The sequence below is a fragment of the Pseudophryne corroboree genome, chromosome 4 (assembly GCF_028390025.1).
Source record: "Pseudophryne corroboree isolate aPseCor3 chromosome 4, aPseCor3.hap2, whole genome shotgun sequence".
Lineage (NCBI taxonomy): Eukaryota > Metazoa > Chordata > Amphibia > Anura > Myobatrachidae > Pseudophryne > Pseudophryne corroboree.
In genome coordinates this window covers 408,210,671-408,231,164 of record NC_086447.1, presented here as the reverse complement: position 1 = coordinate 408,231,164, position 20,494 = coordinate 408,210,671, and the positions used below count along the sequence as shown (strand labels likewise).

Here is a 20,494-nt window from a genome sequence, read left to right as displayed (position 1 = left end):
GTTTATTACTGCAAATATTTATCTGTATTGCAGCTCAAGGGGCAGGTTGACAGGGTCACCACCTGGAGTGCTGCGGTCTGGAAGAGTGCAGCTGCAGTCAGCCCGGCCCCTTAGTCTCTGTAATATTCGCCATCTCTGGACAGTTTCATTATTTAGTACATTGATAAGATTCCTTTGTAGGGGTTGTAATTGATATGCCGATGGTCAGGATGCCAGCAGTCAGAATACCGACCACAATCTAATGCTTAGCATCACGACAGGGGCTAAGTAAGTATACTTACCTTACCCCAATGCCCCCTTAACCTCCATTCCCGCAGCCTAAACCTAACCCTCCTCACACCGCAGCCTAACCTTTACCTGTCTGACGGGCTGGCAAACTTTCTATCAGGATATCAGCAGCTGGGATTCCGGCACCGGGATTTTAATCCTAGTCAGGATGCCGCTCCATCATTCCAAGCAATGTCGGGATTACAGCAGATTCCTAACCGGATCCCGCTTGTAGTATCTTTTGAGTCTACTATAGATGTTGTCACAAAGGGGCAGCGGCGGCGGCCGCGCTTACCTCTCCGCTGCGTGCTCCGTCACTGGGCTAGTGATGTATGTCGGCCATCATGTGACCGCAGAGGCCAATAGGAACAGAGCAGGAAGTTTAAAGGGAGACGCCGGGCAAAGATCCGGTGCCTGACTATTGTCGCTTCACAGCTATTCCCAGGCTCACGCTGCAGTTCAGGAAGGGGTGTTCCCTAGCCCTCTGTGTTCCCAGTCTCCAGCCTTGCAAGAGTGTTCCCAGTCTCCAGCCTTGCAAGTGTGTTTCCAGTCTCCAGCCTTGCAAGTATGTTTCCAGTCTCCAGCCTTGCAAGTGTGTTCCCAGTCTCCAGCATTGCAAGTGTGTTCCCAGTCTCCAGCATTGCAAGTGTATTCCCAGTCTACAGCTTTGCAAGTGTGTTTCCAATCTCCACCATTACAAGTGTGTTCCCAGTCTCCAGCATTGCAAGTGCATTCCCAGACTCTCAGCATTGCGAGTGCGATTTCAGTTCTTACTGACAGAGTTCTTCAGCGTCGTTCTCAAATCATTATTCTTTTCTTCATACAGAGTTCTTCAGCATCGTTCTCAAATCATCATTATTTTCTTCATACAGAGTTCTTCAGCATTGTTCTCAAACCATCTTTAATTTCTACATTCAGAGTTCTTCAGCACTGCTTTCAAGTCATCAATCCTTCTTCATTCCGTGATCCCAACATTGGGGGTCATTCCGAGTTGATCGCTCGCTAGCTGCTTTTAGCAGCATTGCAAACGCTAGGCCGCCGCCCTCTGGGAGTGTATCTTAGCTTAGCAGAATTGCTAATGAAAGGTTAGCAAAACTGCTACTAAATAATTTGCTGCAGTTTCTGAGTAGCTCCAGACCTACTCCTAGACTGTGATCACCTCAGTCCGTTTAGTTCCTGGTTTGACGTCACAAACACGCCCTGTGTTCGGGCAGCCCCTCCCCCATTTCTACCTGCACACCTGCATTTTTTAGCACACTCCCTGAAAATGCCCAGTTTCCGCCCAGAAACACCCACTTTCTGTCAATCACACTACGATCACTCGAGCGATGAAAAAAGTCGCTCGAGCTTGTGTAAATCTACAAAGTTTTGTGTGAAAGTACTTAGCGCATGCGCGCTGCGTACCATGCGTATGCACATTTTTGCAGTTTTTTCCTTAATTTGGTGCACTGCAAAATTTAGCAGCGAGCGATCAACTCGGAATGACCCCCATTGTTCATTCATTATCACCCATTTCCTTCTGTGGTTCCTGGCATTGTTCTTCAAGTATCTATTATTAATAAAGCTGAATGAGCTACATCCGTCCATCTTTATTGCAATCCAGCTACGGTTCCTCTTCCTGACCATCGGAAGAATCCCAGAGTACCCAATTCTCTCAGCCCAGGTCGGTGACAGTATACTCAGGGCCAATGGACTCGGAGGATCGGAACGCGGAAGCAAGTGCCATACAAAGTCTGGCTTCCTGTGTGCAGAGTCAGGAGGCGGCACATGGTCAGGTGATGCAGTAACTCCAGGAGTTGTCGGGTTGTTTGGATCAAATTCAAGCATCTTTGGCTTCGGTCGCTCCGGCTTCTGCTCTGGCTTCTGCTCCAGTTTCCGCTCCAGTAGTAGTTTCCAGTAGTGCACAGCCTTCTGCAATGGTTAGGTCACGCCTCCAGCTTCCTACTCCCTCCCGCTATAATGGTGATTCAAAACACTGCCGCGTGTTCTTAAACCAGTGCGAGGTGCACTTTGAACTGCTCTCACATAACTTCCCTACAGATTGTTCCAAGGTGGCGTACATCATTTCCCTGCTTGAGGTTTCAGTGTTGGATTGGGTATCTCCATTGTGGGAACATTCGGACCCATTAGTCTCCAATTACACCGATTTCATAGCTTCTTTCCGGAGAATTTTTGATGAGCCCGGAAGGTCTACCGCAGCTTCTACTGAATTGCTCCGTGTCCGTCAAAGCTCTCATCCCGTAGGGAATTTTGTGGTCCAATTCCAGACCATCGCTTCAGAGTTGCACTGGAATAATGAAGCTCTCAGGGCTGCCTTATAGAGCACGCTCTCGGATCGCCTCAAGGATGAGCTGGTCACCAGGGATCTGCCTGATCAACTTGAAGAGTTAATTTCGCTCTGTGTCAAGGTGGATCTCTGCATGTGGGAGCGTGGTAATGAGCGCAGCCAATCGGATCGGCCTAGGTTCTGGTCTCTTCCTCCCAGGCTGTCTGCATTTCCCGGTCAGGATGAACCCATGCAGATCAGTCGGTCTTGTTGATCTCCTGAGGAACACCAGCGACGTCGTGTGGGAAAACTTTGCCTCTACTGTGGAGCTGCTGATTATTTTATTAAGTTCTGTAAGTCATGTCTGGGAAATGGGCAGGCCTAGCTTGTTCAGTAGGAGTCAAGTTGGGTGTCACGTCTAAATCTTCTCCAGCGGAGGACTGTTTAATTTTAGTATCGTTGTCCTCGGACTCGATCACTAAACCCTTCTATGCCTTGCTGGACTCCGGGGCCATCGAATGACCCATCATGCTGACTGCTATCAATGGTACCCAAATCTCCAATGGTCTCATTTCTAGCCGCACAGAGTCAACCAAGCTGGAGGTCAGAGCTCTGCATCTAGAACATATAGAGTTCCTGGTGATCCTGGAGGTGCCTCATGATGTTGTTCTCGGCTTACCCTGGCTCAAGTCCCACAATCCCCACAACAATTGGAAGTCCTTGCAAATCTTATCCTGGGGTTGCTATTGTCGTTCAAGTTGTCTCACGCCCGTTTGCCCGCTTCAAGTGTCCACCAAGTCTGACCAAGAACTTCTCCCGGAGGCCTATCAGGAATATGTAGATGTATTTTTCGAACAATAGATCTGATCCCTGGGAAGATGCTGCCCCGAGGTCGCACGTATCCCCTGTCTTTGCCAGAGACCCAAGCCATGTTAGAATATATCAAATCGAATCTCCAAAAAGGTTTAATTCGACTATCCACCTCTCTGGCAGGAGCTGGCTTCTTTTTCATAAAGAAGAAAGATGGGGGGTTAAGGCCGTGTATTGACTATCATGGTTTGAATGATATCACCATCAAGAACAGATATCCGTTACCACTAATCACAGAGCTGTTCAATAAGGTTCGCAGAGCCCACGTTTTTATGAAGCTTGATTTAAGAGGAGCCTACTGTATAATCTCGTACGCATCAGACAGGGGGATGAATGGAAGAACGCTTTTAATACCAGGGATGGGCATTACGGGTATTTGGTAATGCCGTTTCGTCTCAGTAATGCTCCTGCCATCTTCCATGGATTTGTAAATGAGATCTTTCGAGACATGCTATACCAAAGTGAGGTGGTCTACTTGGATGACATCCTGATCTCTTCCAGAAATCTCACCAAGCATAGGATACAGGTCAAGGAAGTACTTCACCCTCTGTGTAAGAACCATCTATATGGCAAGATCTCCAAATGTACCTTTGAAGTATCGTCCATTCCATTCTTAGGATATATCATCTCGGGCACTGAGCTTCGCATGGATCTGGAAAAGGTTAAAGCCGATCCGGGACTGGAGTCAACCTCTCTCCTTGGAAGCGGTGCAAAGATTCCTGGGCTTTACAAACTATTATAGGAAATTCATTAAGGGGTTTTCCACCATTGTGGCACCTATTACCGCACTGACCAAGTAGGATTCCAATCCGAGTCAATGGTCTTCTGAAGCTGCGGAAGCATTCTCTCAGTTGAAATCGGCCTTTATGTCTGCTCCTGTGCTCCAGCAGTCAAACCTTGATAAACCATTTTTCTTGGAGGTCGATGCATCCTCAGTTGGTGTTGGAGCTGTCCTCTCCCGGTACTCCTCTGATGGGAAGTTGCATCTGTGTGGATACTTCTCTCGAAAGTTTTTGCCTGCAGAACGAAACTATTCCATAGGAGACCAGGAGCATCTGGCTATAAAATCTGCCATGGAGGAGTGGAGATATTTATTAGAGGGTGCTAAATATCTTATTACCATCTATACCGATCACAAGAACCTGCTTTACATCAAGACCGCCCAATGTCTGAATCCCCGCCAAGCTAGATGGGCACTCTTTTTTACTCGGTTTACATTTGTTATTAAATACCGGGCTGGGTCTCTTAACGCTAAAGCTGACACCTTGTCTCGCTCTCTAACTGCCTTTGACGAAGAGAATTCAATTGAAAAGAGTCTAATTCTCAGTCCTGTCTCCATCTCTGCAGCTCCCACCTCCCTAGGTCCTCCTCCTGGAAGGTTGTCCGTTCCAGCTGAGCTTTGCCCAAAATTGTTACAATGGGCTCATATCTTCAAGTTTTCCGGACATCCAAGAGCACAAAAAATGTTTGAATTCCTATGAAGGACTTATTGGTGGTCCACCATGAGGAAGGATATACAGGATTACGTCAGTTCATGCCCCCAATGTACCCAACACAAGGTTCCACATTTACCTCCTGCTGGGCTGCTTCAACCTTTGCCCATTCCTAGAAGGCCCTGGTCCAATATCTCTATGGACTTCATCACTGAATTACCTCCTTCCAAGGGATTTAACACCATCTGGGTGATCGAAGATCGCTTCTCGAATATGGCACATTTCGTTCCGTTGTCAGGTCTACCTATGGCTCCCCGATTGGAACAATTGTTCATCCGAGAACATTTTTGGTTACATGGATTACCACAAGAGGTGGTCTCCGACTGAGGGGTACAATTCACAGCGAGGTTCTGGAGAGCTCTCTGTTCTGCCCTACAAATTAAACTCAAGTTCTCTTCTGCCTACCACCCACAAACTAACGGACAAACCGAAAGAGTCAACCAAGACTTAGAAACTTTCCTTTGCATTTATCGCTCTCCTTCTCAGGACGACTGGGTGGAGTTGCTGCCCTGGGCGGAATTCACCCACATTCATCAGTACCACACGTCCACTGGCGAATCTCCATTCTACATCAATTATGGATTCCATCCACATGTTCCCGAGCTCTCACATTTCCCTACAAAGGATGTTCCTGCTGTAACCTCCTCGCTACAGCATTTCAGTCACATCGCTACAGCATTTCAGTCACATCAGAAAATGGCGAGCAGCTCCTCAGTACAAGGTTGGCGACAGGGTATGGCTCTCCACCCGCAACCTTCGTCTAAAGGTACCTACGATGAAATTTGCTCGAGATTCATCGGTCCTTACACTGTTCTGCTAGTCCTGAATCCTGTTGTTTGCAAATTGGGTTTGCCTTCTCACTTTTGAATCCCGAACTCCTTCCATGTTTCTCTTCTCCACCCTCTCATTCTGAATCATTACCATTCAGACTCTCCTAGACCAACTCTGGTGGAGACCGAAACTGGAACAGAATTTGAGGTCAAGACTATCCTCGATTCTCATTACTATCGTAAGAATCTACAGTACCTGGTGGAATGGAAGGGTTATAGACCTGAGGAGATAAGTTGGGTGAAAGCTACCAACATTTCTGCTCCACAACTAGATCAAATCTTTCATTCCAAGCATCCAACGAAGCCAGGAAAGTGTCCAGGGGCCACTCCTACAGGAGGGGGTACTGTCACAAAGGGGCAGTGGTGGCCGCCGTGCTTACCTCTCCGCTGTGTGCACCATCGCAGGGCCAGTGATGTGTGTCGGCCGTCACGTGACTGCAGCAGCCAACAGAAACAGAGCAGGAAGTTTAAAGGGAGACGCCAGGCACAGATCCGGTGCCTGAGTATTGTCGCTTCACAGCTGTTCCCAGGCTCACGCTGCATTTCAGGAAGGAGTGTTCCCTAGTCCTCTGTGTTCCAACCCTCCAGCTTTGCAAGCGTGTTTCCAGTCTCCAGCATTGCAAGTGTGTTCCCAGCCTCCAGCATTGTAAATGTGTTTCCAGTCTCCAGCCTTGCAAGTGTGATTCCAGTCTCCAGCATTGCAAGTGTGTTTCCAGTCTCCAGCATTGCAAGTGTGTTCCCAGTCTCCAGCAGTGCAAGTGTGTTTCCAGTCTCCAGCAATGCAAGTGTGTTCCCAGTCTCCAGCATTGCAAGTGTGTTCCCAGTCTCCAGCATTGCAAGTGTGTTCCCAGTCTCCAGCATTGCAAGTGCATTCCCAGACTCTCAGCATTGCGAGTGCAATTTCAGTTCTCACTGACATACAGAGTACTTCAGCACCGTTCTCAAATCATCATTCTTTTCTTCATACAGAGTTCTTCAGCATTGTTCTCAAATCAACTTTAATTTCTACATTCAGAGTTCTTCAGCACCACTTTCAAGTCATCAATCCTTCATTCCGTGATCCCAGCATTGTTCATTCATTATCACCCATGTCCTTCCGTGGCTTCTGGAATTGTTCTCAAGTATCTATTATCAATAAAGCTGCATGAGGAAAACCTACATCTGTCCATCTTTATTGCGACCCAGCTACAGTTCCTCTTCTCGACCATCGGAAGAATCCCTGAGTACCCAATTCTCTAAGCCCAGGTCAGTGACAGTTGTGCACTTAATGCAATTGCCTTATATGAAGAAGCTTTTATTTGATACAGTATATGTTATTCTGTGACATTATTCAAAGCTGTCACAAAAGCTTATTATTATTCTAAATGAAAGGTGGGAAATATTGGGGCTAATTCAGACTGTATCGCTGCAGCTGCAGCGATCACAGTCTGAATTTTTTTGTGGAGTGCGCACACACAGCGGCCGGACCCGGGAGCCCAGTGAGATGCAATGACAACTCTGGGCTGCAATTGACTCTTCCTGATTGCCAGGCAGAGACTGTCACGGGGCGGGAGGGGGCGTGCCAACAGCGTTAGAACGCCATTGGAAGGGCGCAGTCTGGACGACAGAGGCGTGTACAGGACATTGGGGTTGACGTTACATGCAGCCGCTGTGCCCCGGGACGCGGCCAGTAGCTCCCTGCCAGTGCACAGGAGCTGCGCTAGCAGGGAGCTACTTGTCAGGTACAAAAGCATTGCGGTCGTGCAATGCTTTTGTACCTGTGCGGGAGGCGTGTAGGGCCTGACATGCAGGGTGGACTAGCCCTGTGCTGGGAGTCCCCCCACATGTCAGAGTAACTGATTATAGATGTACTAAATTTAGGGCGTCTACGATCAACTCTGAATTATACCCCATTGACCATTGTCAATTTTTTTTGGTAACCTGTATTGCAGATGGATGTATTAAACAATATTTTTACTACTTTAAAACAATTGTTACATTTTATTTTATGGCAACAGCATAAAGGGGTGAGTTGAAACCCAGTCTTGCTCCTGTTATAGTAACATAGTAACATAGTATTTGAGGTTGAATAGAGGCAAATTGCCCATCGTGTTCAACCTGTTTTAAGTTGTGATGATTCTACATACTTGCTAAATAATGTTTTATGACTAGTTAGCTACTATAACTCATGTTACCCCCAGATTAACCACGTTGATATTTTAAGTATTATAACCTTGGACAGCTTTTTCATTCAGAAATGTATCCATTCCTGTTTTAAATCCAATTGCAGAGTCCGCCATTACCACCTTCCCTGGCAGGGAGTTCCACATCCTGATTGCCCTAACAGTGAAGAACCCTTTACTCCGTTGCGTTCTGAACTTTCTCTCCTCCAGTCGCAGCGAGTGCCCATGTGTCCTAAACTGTGTTCTTTTAATAAATAATTCCTCTGATAACTCTTTGTGATGTCCCTTTACATATTTGAAGATATTAATAATATCTCCTCTTAGGCGCCTCTTTTCTAATGTATACATATTCAGCCTAGTAAGTCTTTCCTTATAGTCCAGTCCTTCTAGGCCTTTAATCAATTTAGTAGCTTGCCTTTGAACACTTTCGAGTTCACTGATGTCTTTTTTATATAATGGTGCCCAAAACTGAACACAATATTCCAGGCACGGATGTACCAATGCCTTTTTACAGCGGCATGATTACATCCGAGTCCCTTGTCTCAATTCCCCTTTTTATGCACGCTAGCACCTTACTTGCCTTCTTTACTGTGTTTTGACATTGTGTACGGTTATTAAGCCTATTATCAATGAATACCTCCAAATCTTTTTCCAACTCTGTTTCCCCTTTCCAACTCTGTTTCCCCTACTTCAAAGATCTAACTCACCTTTACAGATGTTTTTTTTTTACATTATTAGTTTCTAGAAAAAACAATGCCAAAATGAATTCTACAAGTCATAAGACATGCCAAATTTATACACTGTGTATGGGCTCCGAATGCTCCTGTCAATAGCACCCTAGTGTTGGGCTGTAAGCTTCATAGGCTCGGCAGAATTCCAGTTAGGTGGATTGTTACTGTTCAATAACTGGAGGAGGATAGAGTGAATGATTGTTTAGAAGTACAGCATGAAAACCATGAAATAGGTCACCATGGAAACAATAAAAACATGGATGGCTTATAAAAGTAGGCTGTGGTAGCCATAGGTTGGGAAATAGAAGTGCTCCAACTGGTGAATGAAATTTTTTTTTTCAGAAGAGAGGTGACAAAAAATAGCTGTAGTCTGTTTTAATCCAAATCTTGATGCAATCTGGAGCAGACATTTTATTTTTGAAGACAGATGGGGCCGAATATAATAGCATGAGAGTTTCAGAAAGTGAGATTTGGTAAGGTTTTACAGTTTTTTTTTAAAGTGGCAATCATTTACACAGCAAGATCAACCTGGTTTTGCAGTGTAAATGATTGTCACTTTAAAAAAAAACCTGAAAAACCTTACCAAATCTCCCACTTTCTGAAACTCTCACTCTATTTCATTTGGCCCATGATGTTTATTTGGCAGAAGATAAAATGCCAGTGGATTTTATAAGATTGATCATGAATACATAAGTTGTCAGGGGCAGGCATTAATGAGAAAGAGTCATTATGAGGATGCACTGATGGACTAGGTTAAATTTGTCAAAGAATGAAGAGCAGCAGTGTCATTCTTAGCTGCAGGGCTAGAAGAGTGATCACTGATGGGAAAGAGGCCATGAGACATGATATTAGTGGCTGTTGCAGAAGGTCAGTGTATAGAAAGTTTATTAAGCCATGAGTCAAGAAAATTAGATTTCAAAATGTTTAGATTCACGGGACAAAATCTTAATACTAGAGCTAATATTCTTCTTTTAATTATGTAATATTTTCAGCATTTTGTTTCTTCAATATTCCCCTTTTTACATCCTTGCATGAAGTTAGCTACCTTCAAGACATACTTGCCTACGGCCCCGTAAGTTGTGGTAGACTGCTGATATTTCAGGTAGTGTGCCACATCCATAGAAGAGTGACCAGATCTCCTGCATCCCAACCGCTTCTTAGTGAAGAGGGCAGAATGAGGATATTATAAAATCTTGCTCAGTATGGTGGGTGCGGGGCTAAATGATGTGAAAATCGCTTAAGTTTGCCCCACAGACCTGTGAATCACTGCATTTTGCCACAATGGCCCCACCCCCAAAGTGGCCCACAGAGTCTTCTCTCCAGGCTTCTCCCAGAGAGGAGAAACTAAAAGTGACATCGTAACATAGTAATGAAGGTTGAAAAAAGACAATTGAACATCGAGTTCAACCTATTTGTGGTCTCCTATGCAGTCTTATTATAGGACTAGTTATTTTTATGTTAGGACTAGTTGTTATGAGCCACGGCCGTGGCTCATTTCCATTTTTGCATTTTGGTTATGTATTTTATGTTATACTTCTGTTCATGTTCCCCGTGGGTGTCATGGGGTGCTCGGAGCTCACCCTTAAGGAGGGGATACTGTTATGAACCACAGGTAGTGGTTCATTCCTATTTTATGTTTATAAAGTTGTCTTGCATGCCAAGATTTCCTGTTGCTCTGTTTTAGAATACTCTTGTCTGCTGCCGCTGGTGAGTCTGTGTAATTGCAGCTTGTTCCCATGTGTTCAGCCTCACCTGGCTGCTAATTGCATCTTGTCAGTTTGGAGTCATGCAACAGGGCAGCTGCATGAGATTATTAATTAGGCCTCTCTGTTATATGCTGGTTGACTGCAATTCACAGACGCTGGTGATATTTCTGGGTATCCGGTCTGCTTGAGTTCTGAGCTTGGTTCCTGCTAGTTCCTGAGCTTCCTGTGTCGATTCCTATGTCTGATCCCATGTCCTGCCGTGAGGCGTTCCTGTCCTGAGGTCCAGTGCCTTTGCCTGTGCCTGGTTAAGTTTCTGGCTTCTTGGTGTCCACCGGTCTTTTCGTTTGGGATTCTGCCTGTCCTCCAGTTCTAAGAGTCTGTGTCAGCAGCATTGGGAGTTCCTGTCCGTTTGGCAGTATTCGTACCGGTTCCGTGAGTAGCGGCTCTGCCGCGTCCGTCGGCCTAGGCCGCTGTATTCCATTATTATTTCTGTCACTGGTGTTTTGCAGAGGGTTCTGCTTATGCAGTCACCGCCGGTACACAAAAGTATTGTGTGGGCGTGTGGTCAGCATTTCCTTTGTTGTTCTTTTCCTTTGGCGGCAAGCTGCACATACATTTAGTTTTAGGCTAGTTAGTAGCCCCTGGCTTTGGTTGTTTCAGTAAGAGGGCCCCTTGTTATCACCCTGTCTCGGTACACTCTTTGTCTCTCATTAAGACCTGAGGGGGCATCGAAGTTGGGCAGACGTAATCCGCCCTTCAAACGCGGCTGCCATGGGCTCAAGCAACCATAGTCTCGCAAGAGTGTACTGACAGCACGGGCGAGACAACGGAGATAGGGCGCCAGGGGCTATTCCCTTTCCATTCCCCTTTCCCAGCATTACGTTCCAGTGCTCCGGTCCTTGCAATAAGATCTCCTCAGACCAGAGTGCTGGAATCATAACACTAGTTATATTAACTATAATGCGTGCCTACGAACCATAACCCTGAATATCTTTATCCAATAGGAATTTATCTAACCCATTCTTAAAGGTGTTGACTGAGTCCGCAGTTACTACTCTCTCAGGCAGGGAATTCCAAACACGTATTGTCCTTACTGTGAAAAAACCTTTTCGCCTCAATGTGTGGAAAATCCTCTACTCTAAACTAAGTGAGTGACCACGTGTCCTCTGTGCTGATCTTATAGAAAACAGATCCCTCCCAAGCTCTGTGTTTTGATCCCTTATATATTTGTAGATGTTGATCATGTCCCCTCTTAGTCTCCTCTTTTCCAATGTAAACATGCCTAGCCTTGCAAGCCTTTCCTCATATTCCAGCGTCTCCATGCCCTTGATTAGTTTGGTCGCCCGCCTCTGAACCTTTTCTAGCTCCAGGATATCCTTTTTGTAATATGGTGCCCAAAATTGCATTTAGTATTTAAGATGAGGCCTCACTAGTGATTTATATAATGGGAGTATAATACTCTCATCCCTTGCATCAATTCCCTGTTTTATGCATGCTAATATCTTATTAGCCTTTTTTTGCTGCACTCTTACTTTGGGTACTGCTGCTTAATTTGTTATCTATGTGAACCCCTAAGTCTTTTTCCAGTACAGAATCCCCTAATATTACCCCATTCAGTATGTAGGTGTTATTTTTGGTCTTGCCCCCACAGTGCATTACCTTACACTTGTCTGTGTTGAATCTCATTCTCCATTTTGCTGCCCATGTTTCCAGTTTAGTTAGGTCATTCTGAAGAGACTCAGCATCCCCCTCCATATTTATAATCTTACACAATTTGGTATCATCTACGAAAATTGATACCATGCTCTCTAGACCTACTGTTAGGTCATTGATGAAAATGTTGAACAAAAGTGGTCCAAGTACAGACCCTTGTGGCACACCACTTAGTACTTTAGTCCAATTTGAAAATGATCCATTGACCACAATGCGCTGCTCCCTATTATCTAACCAATTACTGACCCAAGTGCATATTGTGCTCCCTTGCCCTATTTCTTGTAGCTTGTAGATAAGACGCATGTGTGGTACAGTGTCAAAAGCTTTGGCAAAGTCTAATAAGATTATATCCACCTCCTTACCCTGATCCAGGTTCGCACTTACTGTTTCATAAAAGCCAATTAAGTTGGTCTGACATGATCTGTCCTTCACAAATCCATGTTGGTACCTTTTAATGACCTTATTTGCTTCAAGGAACTTTTAAATACTGTCCCTTAAAATACCTTCCAATACTTTCCTCACTGTAGATGTAAGACCAACTGGTCTATAATTACCTGGTTCAGCTTTGCTCCCCTTTTTAAATATCTGCACTACCTCCACTATACGCTAGTCTTTGGAACTATACCTGATTTAACTGAATCCATGAAAATCAAAAATAGAGGTCTTGCTAGTTTAGCATGCAGCTCCATACCATAGGTACAGTAAGTATGCTTTGGGGCAGCTATGAATATTCATGAGTAATGAAAGTGTAAACATCACAAGTACTGGCATGATCACTGGGGTGCATCATGTGACATTATCACTCAAGCAACTTATAATACTTTGACTCTGCGCAATCACATGAGCTGTGTAATGTTTATTCTGTAAATCTGACAAAGAGAGGGGTATGAAGAGATTTTTATAAACAGATTGTAAACTCTCTTGATCAGGGCCCTCTTCCTTCATATGCTTTTCCTACCCTCACTTATAACATCATTTACCTCCCACTGCCAACAGCGGCACCAAACCTTTGGGTTCACCTGACACTAATTTCTTGGGTATTGTTCACACTGTTTCAAAGTTTATGTACTTTGTAAGTCACTGCAGAATCCTTGTGGCACCTTATAAAGTATAATAATAATAATTATAATAATAATAATAATAATAATAATAATAATAATAATAATTTCTGTTAATGGATTTGTGCATTAATTACATATTTTTCAAAACTCTTGGACACTTTAAGTAATATCATAATGCGGCTGTTATAAAAATCAAGCTTTGGCAATGCTAATTCCAGTCGTAACTGCTTGCATATGGATATATAACTGAACATGTTCTTATTAATTGTTTTGTTTTGCAAACATCTAAGATGCACAACATTCATTTTATGCCCATGAGAGTGAAATACATACACAATATACAAATAGCCAAATACAAGTACAGCTGCTGTGGAAGCAACTAAGATGTAATTTCAGATATCTGAAACAGTAAAAATGATATGTTCTGGGTTAAGAACCTACCTGCTGTACTCTGGTATACATATAACCACATACTTTCACAAAGGAAATACAGCAACTTGGAACCAAAGATATCTTGGAACCAAAGTATAATAATAATAATAATAATTATTATTATTATTATTATTATTATTATTATTATTATGATGTCTATGCATTTCTTGTCATATAACTGATAACCCTGTTTATATCCTACCTATTGCATGTATGGTACTGTATGTAATGTAACATTTTATAGTGTTCAAACTACTTACAGGCAATGATGCTGGCCCAGGTGGTCCAATTTCACCCTAAGAAATAACCAAAAAACATTACTACAATTCCCATAATTACCTGGTTTATTCACAAGAGTTTGTCATATGCTTTCCGGGCATTTAAATGAACTTCTTGTAAACGGTTACTAAAAGAACTGATATATTTATTAAGTGAGTTGTTGTCAAAAATAACACAATAGTGAATTACTGCACTCATTCATTAAGTAAAATGCAAGTTAAGTGTATTATATGAATGACAATTAATAGAGATTGAGAATATATAAATAAATGTCCACCCCACCTACTTTCTGAAAAGCTTGTCTCTTTATTCACACATGCATACACAGTAAATCTGTGTTTTGTAAGTATATGCAATGTAAAAGTAGATGCAAAGTAGTCTTACGCGCAGGTTTTTTTAAGGTACTGTATAAGATTTGTAAAATATTTGTGCATATAGCTTTAAGTACAGTTACTGTATGTACATCGTGTTCCAGTTACATAATCAACATTTACCATGTCAACAATCACAAGTCAACACTAGATTGGCAGTATGGCTCAATATGCCGACAGGCATCATGTTCACAATGTCGATATCTGAAATGTTGCCATGTGAAATGTCGACATTCTCAGGATGCAGACGGATAGGCATCACTGGGAGGTTTAGGTACTAGGGGGAGGTTAGGCTTAGGCTGCGAGGAGAGAATAAGCACTAGGGGAATAGTTAGTGGTAGGCATTAGGTGAGGATAGGGTTAAATTACTCACAAAAACTGCCGTGCCCTTTAGAGGACTGTGCAGGAAGTGATGTCAGGGGCCCAGAAGCTGCTCTGAAGCAGCTTCAGCAGGATCAGGTAAGTGATTGTTGGGCCACCAGGGACATTAGTTGACATGCTGTCATGTCATCTGTGTAGACTTGATGAATGTCGACATGCTGCATGCTGAATGTTGCGGCCAGATATCTGTCGATCCAACATACCACACCCATGCACATTAACCAGGATAAGGTTAGAATCCTGACAGTTGGCATGCCGGCAGTCATGTGACTGATGCAGGAATCCTGACACCACTTGGAATCCCGGCTCCGGTACACTGACCGCCGACAACCCTAAGGTAAGTATCAGGGTGATGATTATGGTTAGGCCCTGAGAGGGTTAGGGTTAGCCACTAGAAGGGGGGTAGCCCTATCCACAACCCCTGAGATCTTAGTCCTAGCCACCACCCCCTGAATATTAGCCCTAGCAACCACTCTAGGTAGGTTAGGGCTAGGGTAGGTGGCAAGGGAGGAGTAAATTATTACCAAGTCCCCTATCAGCATTCTATTTGTCGGGATGCCAGTGTTGGTCATGTGACTGCTGGCATCCCAACCGCCACTATAATGAATCACACCCCATTAACCCACACATACATACTTTGGGCTTAATTTACGAAGCAGCGACTGGTAAGTCGCAGCTTCTCAGTGAGTTGGAGGTGAAAATTTAAAACACCTACACCTACAACCTGCCAGGAAGCTGCAGCTTACAAAGGGGGTCATTCAGACCCGTTCGCATGCTGCGGTTCATCGCTGCAGTGCGAACGGGTCAGAAATACGCATGCAATGCGCACACGCATTGTTGCCCAGTGACAGCCGTTGCCGGGCAACAACCAGAAGAAAGTTAGCGTGATCGCAAGAAGATTGACAGCGGGGAGGCGTTCCGGGGCGGATACTCACCGTTTTCCGGGCATGGAGATCCAAATACAGGCATGTCCAGGTGTTTGGAGGGCAGTTGTCTGACGTCAATTTTGGAACCTTCATTTTTTGGATCCATCGCACAGTTAAAGTAACTGAAGGGCTAGTTTTGTGCTGTACAAAACTTTTTTAGCATAGCAGGGCTGCACAAGCGATCGCAGCCCTGCTATGCTAAAATACACTCCCCCATAGGCGGCATCTAGTTGATCGCACGAGCAGCAAAAAGTTGCTACGTGCGATCAACTCGGAATGATCCCCCAAAACCACTGCCTCGTAAATAAAGCGCCTTATATTTACAAAACATGTATTTATGAAATTTGCATATAGGCTTTTTAACTCAACTGATGCATATTTTGATTTGCAAATATATTATAACTACAGCTAAAACATAATTTAATGCTGTCTTAAGTTAATTTGTAATTTAACTTACCAATTTATTGCATTAGAACAAAAACTTTGATTTGCTTATTTAAAGAAGTGCTCTTAATATTAACTTGTTATGTGATTACTGTTTATAATGTTTCACATCATACTCTAGTATACTATACAATGGAGGTCAAAAACATTGATGACTGACATAATAAGTTTAAAGCCTGCTGTATATGTAATTTCAGCAAGTGGTGTTACTAAGGAAAATAGCCTACATTGGTGACTGCAATAAACAGTGTAGCTCTTGAAGGTTAACAACTAGTAGTAACAGAACATGGGCGGTATTCAAATGATACATCACGCCCAGTCTCCTTTCTAAAATGATCCCCATTATTGCGCATATCCCGCCCATAGTAATCAGATTTAGCTGCATAGGGCACCCTCGCTATCCCGGGGGTAGCGAGCTGAAATGATTATACCACGCACGTCAGCAGAAACAGTAGGTGTGGAAGGGGGTGAAAAGAATTTGAGTAAAAAGGAGAAAAACCATAAGAATTTGTGTAATCAGTATATTTATTAGCTATCGCAATAGCACAGCAATAGAATTCCTGTATCTGGGGAACAATGTTGGCCAGTACTAGTGCTGACTCTACCCAGGTTCCCAAGATGTAGTGAAGACCCTGATGGAGAAACATAGTAGCCATCTCCCCCCATTTCCACCTCACCAATAAGGTGTGAGTTGTGCACTAAATAAACTTCTAATCTATAGTTGCATCCCTCACCCAAGTAAGACCTGCACAATTTAATTATCTCTGGCTAAGAGCTGGTGCCGTAACCACTGGCCTTTTTATGGTGATTTGGAACAGAAATAAATATATTCTTAAAAACTACAAGACTAATATTAATTTGATTGGGGGGTAATTCAGAGTTGATCGTAGCAGCAAATATTTTAGCAGTTGGGCAAAACCATGGGGCTAATTCAGACCTGATCAGTGCTGCGTGTTTTCGCACAGCTGCGATCAGGCCTGAACTGCGCATGCGCCGCAGTACCCCCGGCGCATGGCAGACAGCCGACAGCTGACTTTGACAGGCAGAGGCGGTTGCTGGGCGGGAAGGGGGGGCAGCGGCATTTTAGGATGCGCGGTCTGGGCAGTGCAGGCATGCCCGGTCCACTGGGGGTGCGAGCCGCGGAAGCTGCGTGACATGCAGCCGCTGCAACGAGTAGCTCCCTGCCAGTGTGCAGGAGCTGCGCTGGCTGGGAGCTACTCTTCCAGTACAAAAGCATCGCTGCTGTGCGATGCTGTTGTACTTGTGTGGGGGGGTCGGCCCTGACATGCGGGATGGACTAACCCTGTGCTGGGCGTCTCCCCACGTCAGGGAAGCTGATCGTAGATGTGCTAAATTTAGCACATCTACGATCAGGTCTGAATCACCCCCATTGTGCACTGCAGGTGTGGCATATATAACATTTGCAGAAAGAGTTAGATTTGGGTGGGTGATATTATTTCTGTGCAGGGTAAATACTGGCTGCTTTATTTTTACACTGCAATTTAGATTTCAGTTTGAACACACCCCGTCCAAATCTAGGTGGGGTTCATTAGGTCGACAGACATTGGGTTGACCACTGGAGGTCTACACGCATTAGGTCAACATGATCATTAAGTCGACATGTACAAGGTCGATGTGGAAAAAGGTCGACATAAGTTTTTGACGTTGTTTTCTTCATAAAGTGACAGGGAACCCCAATTAGTGCCCTGTGTCCCCTCGCATGCCTTGCTCCATTACCGCTGCACTCAGCACAGGTTACCATATCCAATTGTAGTCCACGTGGATTGTTAAGTATGAAAAAGATGAAAAAATGAATAAAATTGTGAAAAACTCATGTCGAACTTTTTGCATGTCGCCCTTATACATGTCGATCTAATGACCATGTTGACCTAATGCATGTCAACCTTCAGTGGTTGACCTAATGCTTGTCTACCTATCGACTGCCTCCTCCAAATCTAACTGTCTCGGCACATGTTATAGCTGCCCCCCCTGCAGAGCACATGGTTTTGCCCAACTAACAAATTTGCAGCTACGATCAACTCTTATTAGGCCCCTGGTCTCTTAGTTACAAACAGGAGGGAGGTGGGTGCTTGTTATATACTAAATTCCTACTACTATAACTCTGTGCAGTAGTAGTAATCTAAATAGATTAGCCCAAGCCTAGAGGTAAAAATAAATTATAGCTTACTGGCTTTACGCCTCCCCATGTAATAAGAAACTCACACAGCCCTCATTACAAATAATATATTTTGGTAAGCAAATAAAAAATAAAATAAACTACTTTATTATTTAATTTGTTTGCATCATCTTTGGTCAAAATTAATTAATTGATCAAATGTTTTGAATGGTGCCCTCAGTACCTAATCTTAATACAATATAGGCCATGGGATTATTAAAGACTATCTCCTGATCTCAGTATCTGATCCTGTAGTGTTATCTTACTCTGGTGAAAAGATAACCACACCACAGGGATATGGCATTGGTGCACTGTTAGGGTCAGAGGTGTTTAGTATAAATAAGCCCTAGTGCAGTGTTGTTTTAACACTTCTCAATCCAGTAGATTTATGGATTGTGAACGTTAAGCCAAGGCAGGCCAATAATGTTCCTCCATGGAACCAGTCCATCATGGCATATATCAATAGTGTGACCCAGAAAGGAGATCTGAAGCTGCAAGAAGCTATAGGATCTTGACAGAGAGACAGCAGATCAAAGGCTCTTGGATTCATAATGAAAAGGTTTGTAAGACCAAAGTCAATGCCGAAGGTCAGTTTTTTTATGATCATGTTCTGCAGCATGTCATATCTGTAGGTACACACAAGTACACACTAGGGTTCATTTTTTGTTGGGAGACGATTAACCTACCAGGATATTTGAGGATTTTGGGAAGAAACCGGAGTACCCAGAGGAAACCAATGCAAGCACAGGGAGAATATACAAACCCCACACAGTTAGGGCCATGGTGGAAATCAAAATCATGTCCTCAGTACTCTGGAGCAGTAATGCTAACAATTGCACCATCCATACTGCCCAAACCTAATATAAAACTGGCGGTGCCTAGCTGCTGTATAATTTACCCAGTAACAAAATTCTGTGTTTTACTGGCTTAGGAGTGTTAGTGCTGCTTTAGCTGCGGCACATCAGTGAGGGTCATGAGAAGGCAAATTGAAGATTGGATCCCAATTTTTGAGACAGTGAACTTACATGGCTAAACCTAGGCCACCCAAGTAAGCAGTCTATGTCCTGGTGTCATGGATGGGATGGGGAGAGCAGTCCATAATGAGGTGCAGGGGTAAGTCCCAGAATGGCACACTCATGTTGGCTTCTGCACACGCCTATGTATGCAACCCTATAATGGTTTTATATATTATAGAAAAGTATTCCAAGAATTAGGCTGGGTGAAATTTATTGATACATCACACCCATAGAGTAGGCTAGATATTATAAATCTAGTACTTTTTCATATAAAATGGGGCTAAAACATCCCTACAGGTCGAGAACTTTTAAAGTAAACAATTGTCAATTACATACAGTTATAGCATGTATACATACTATAAAACAAGCTGAAAGTGATTGTGCGGCTCTTGTAAAATATAGCAATAATTATGTTCTGGTCTGAGTGTTTAGAAAAGAAACAACATTTAAAGAGTATTTCTGCTTTAATTACAAGTGGCAATGTGACACGGAAAAAAAACTGCAATAATTTTTTTGTTAAATTACATTGCAGAAGGATGCCAATATCACAGATTGTTAACATTTAGGAAACGCTATAAAGTGCATACACATTATTGCCATGTTTCAGATACTATTATATTCTTTAGAAATGATAATCCTTGAAACAATGATTGCTTTTTATATGAACAATTATTTTCTTTGCAACTGAAATTTAATAGCAAAAATATTCTACCTTTTCTCCCTTAGGGCCTGTTGGACCTGAAAGGCCTGGTTTACCATCCAAACCCTGTGCAGAGAAAAGAGTACATATTCATAATTGAAAACTGCGTGCATTACTGCTGAATTATTAACATGGTGATAATAATGAAAACAACTTAGATGTTCAGTACCCTCCAATCTTCATTCCAAAGATCACAGTAAGTGGAAATATAGAGACAGGCTGGCACTGAAATGATAAGCAACATCTGTGCATTGGTGGGTGCAGCGCATTAAATCAGCAAGTGTTCTAAATACTAAATATCTGTGTAACTTCTCTTCTTGCTAAAATTACATTAATTTACCATCTGGAAGAAGCATCATTTAGAGTTATGAGATTTTAAATACCCACTTGAATTAAATTAGTGGAGGAATAAATAGTTCTGATTTAGCTGTTAGTTGGCCTTTAACAAGATCACAAAATGCTTCAGGAGGTAAATTGGAAATTTAAGTTGCCTTGTTCATCTGCAAACACTTAAAAGTAAAAGCAAATACGTTTTTCTCATGTGTTTATTTTATTTATAACATTAGTGACATTTGTAGATTAATTTAAAATGACTGAAGATAGCTCACAGGAGTCAGAATTGTTAAACCAGTATTTTTTTTAGAAATATTAAATATAACAATTATATAAA

At 43.2% G+C, this 20,494-nt stretch overlaps 1 protein-coding gene across 7 annotated transcripts in view; it reads right to left on the bottom strand.

Annotated features, from left to right (window-relative positions):
* COL19A1 (collagen type XIX alpha 1 chain) overlaps window positions 1-20,494 on the bottom strand; it is a 1,277,374-nt gene that overhangs the window by 768,469 nt on the left and 488,411 nt on the right. For all 7 annotated transcript variants that reach the window (XM_063916766.1, XM_063916758.1, XM_063916759.1 and 4 more), the window contains 2 exons: window positions 19,837-19,890; window positions 13,792-13,827 (listed from right to left, as the gene is read on the bottom strand). In XM_063916766.1, the coding sequence (XP_063772836.1) occupies window positions 13,792-13,827; window positions 19,837-19,890 (90 nt within the window). The remainder of the gene's footprint in view (window positions 1-13,791; window positions 13,828-19,836; window positions 19,891-20,494) is intronic.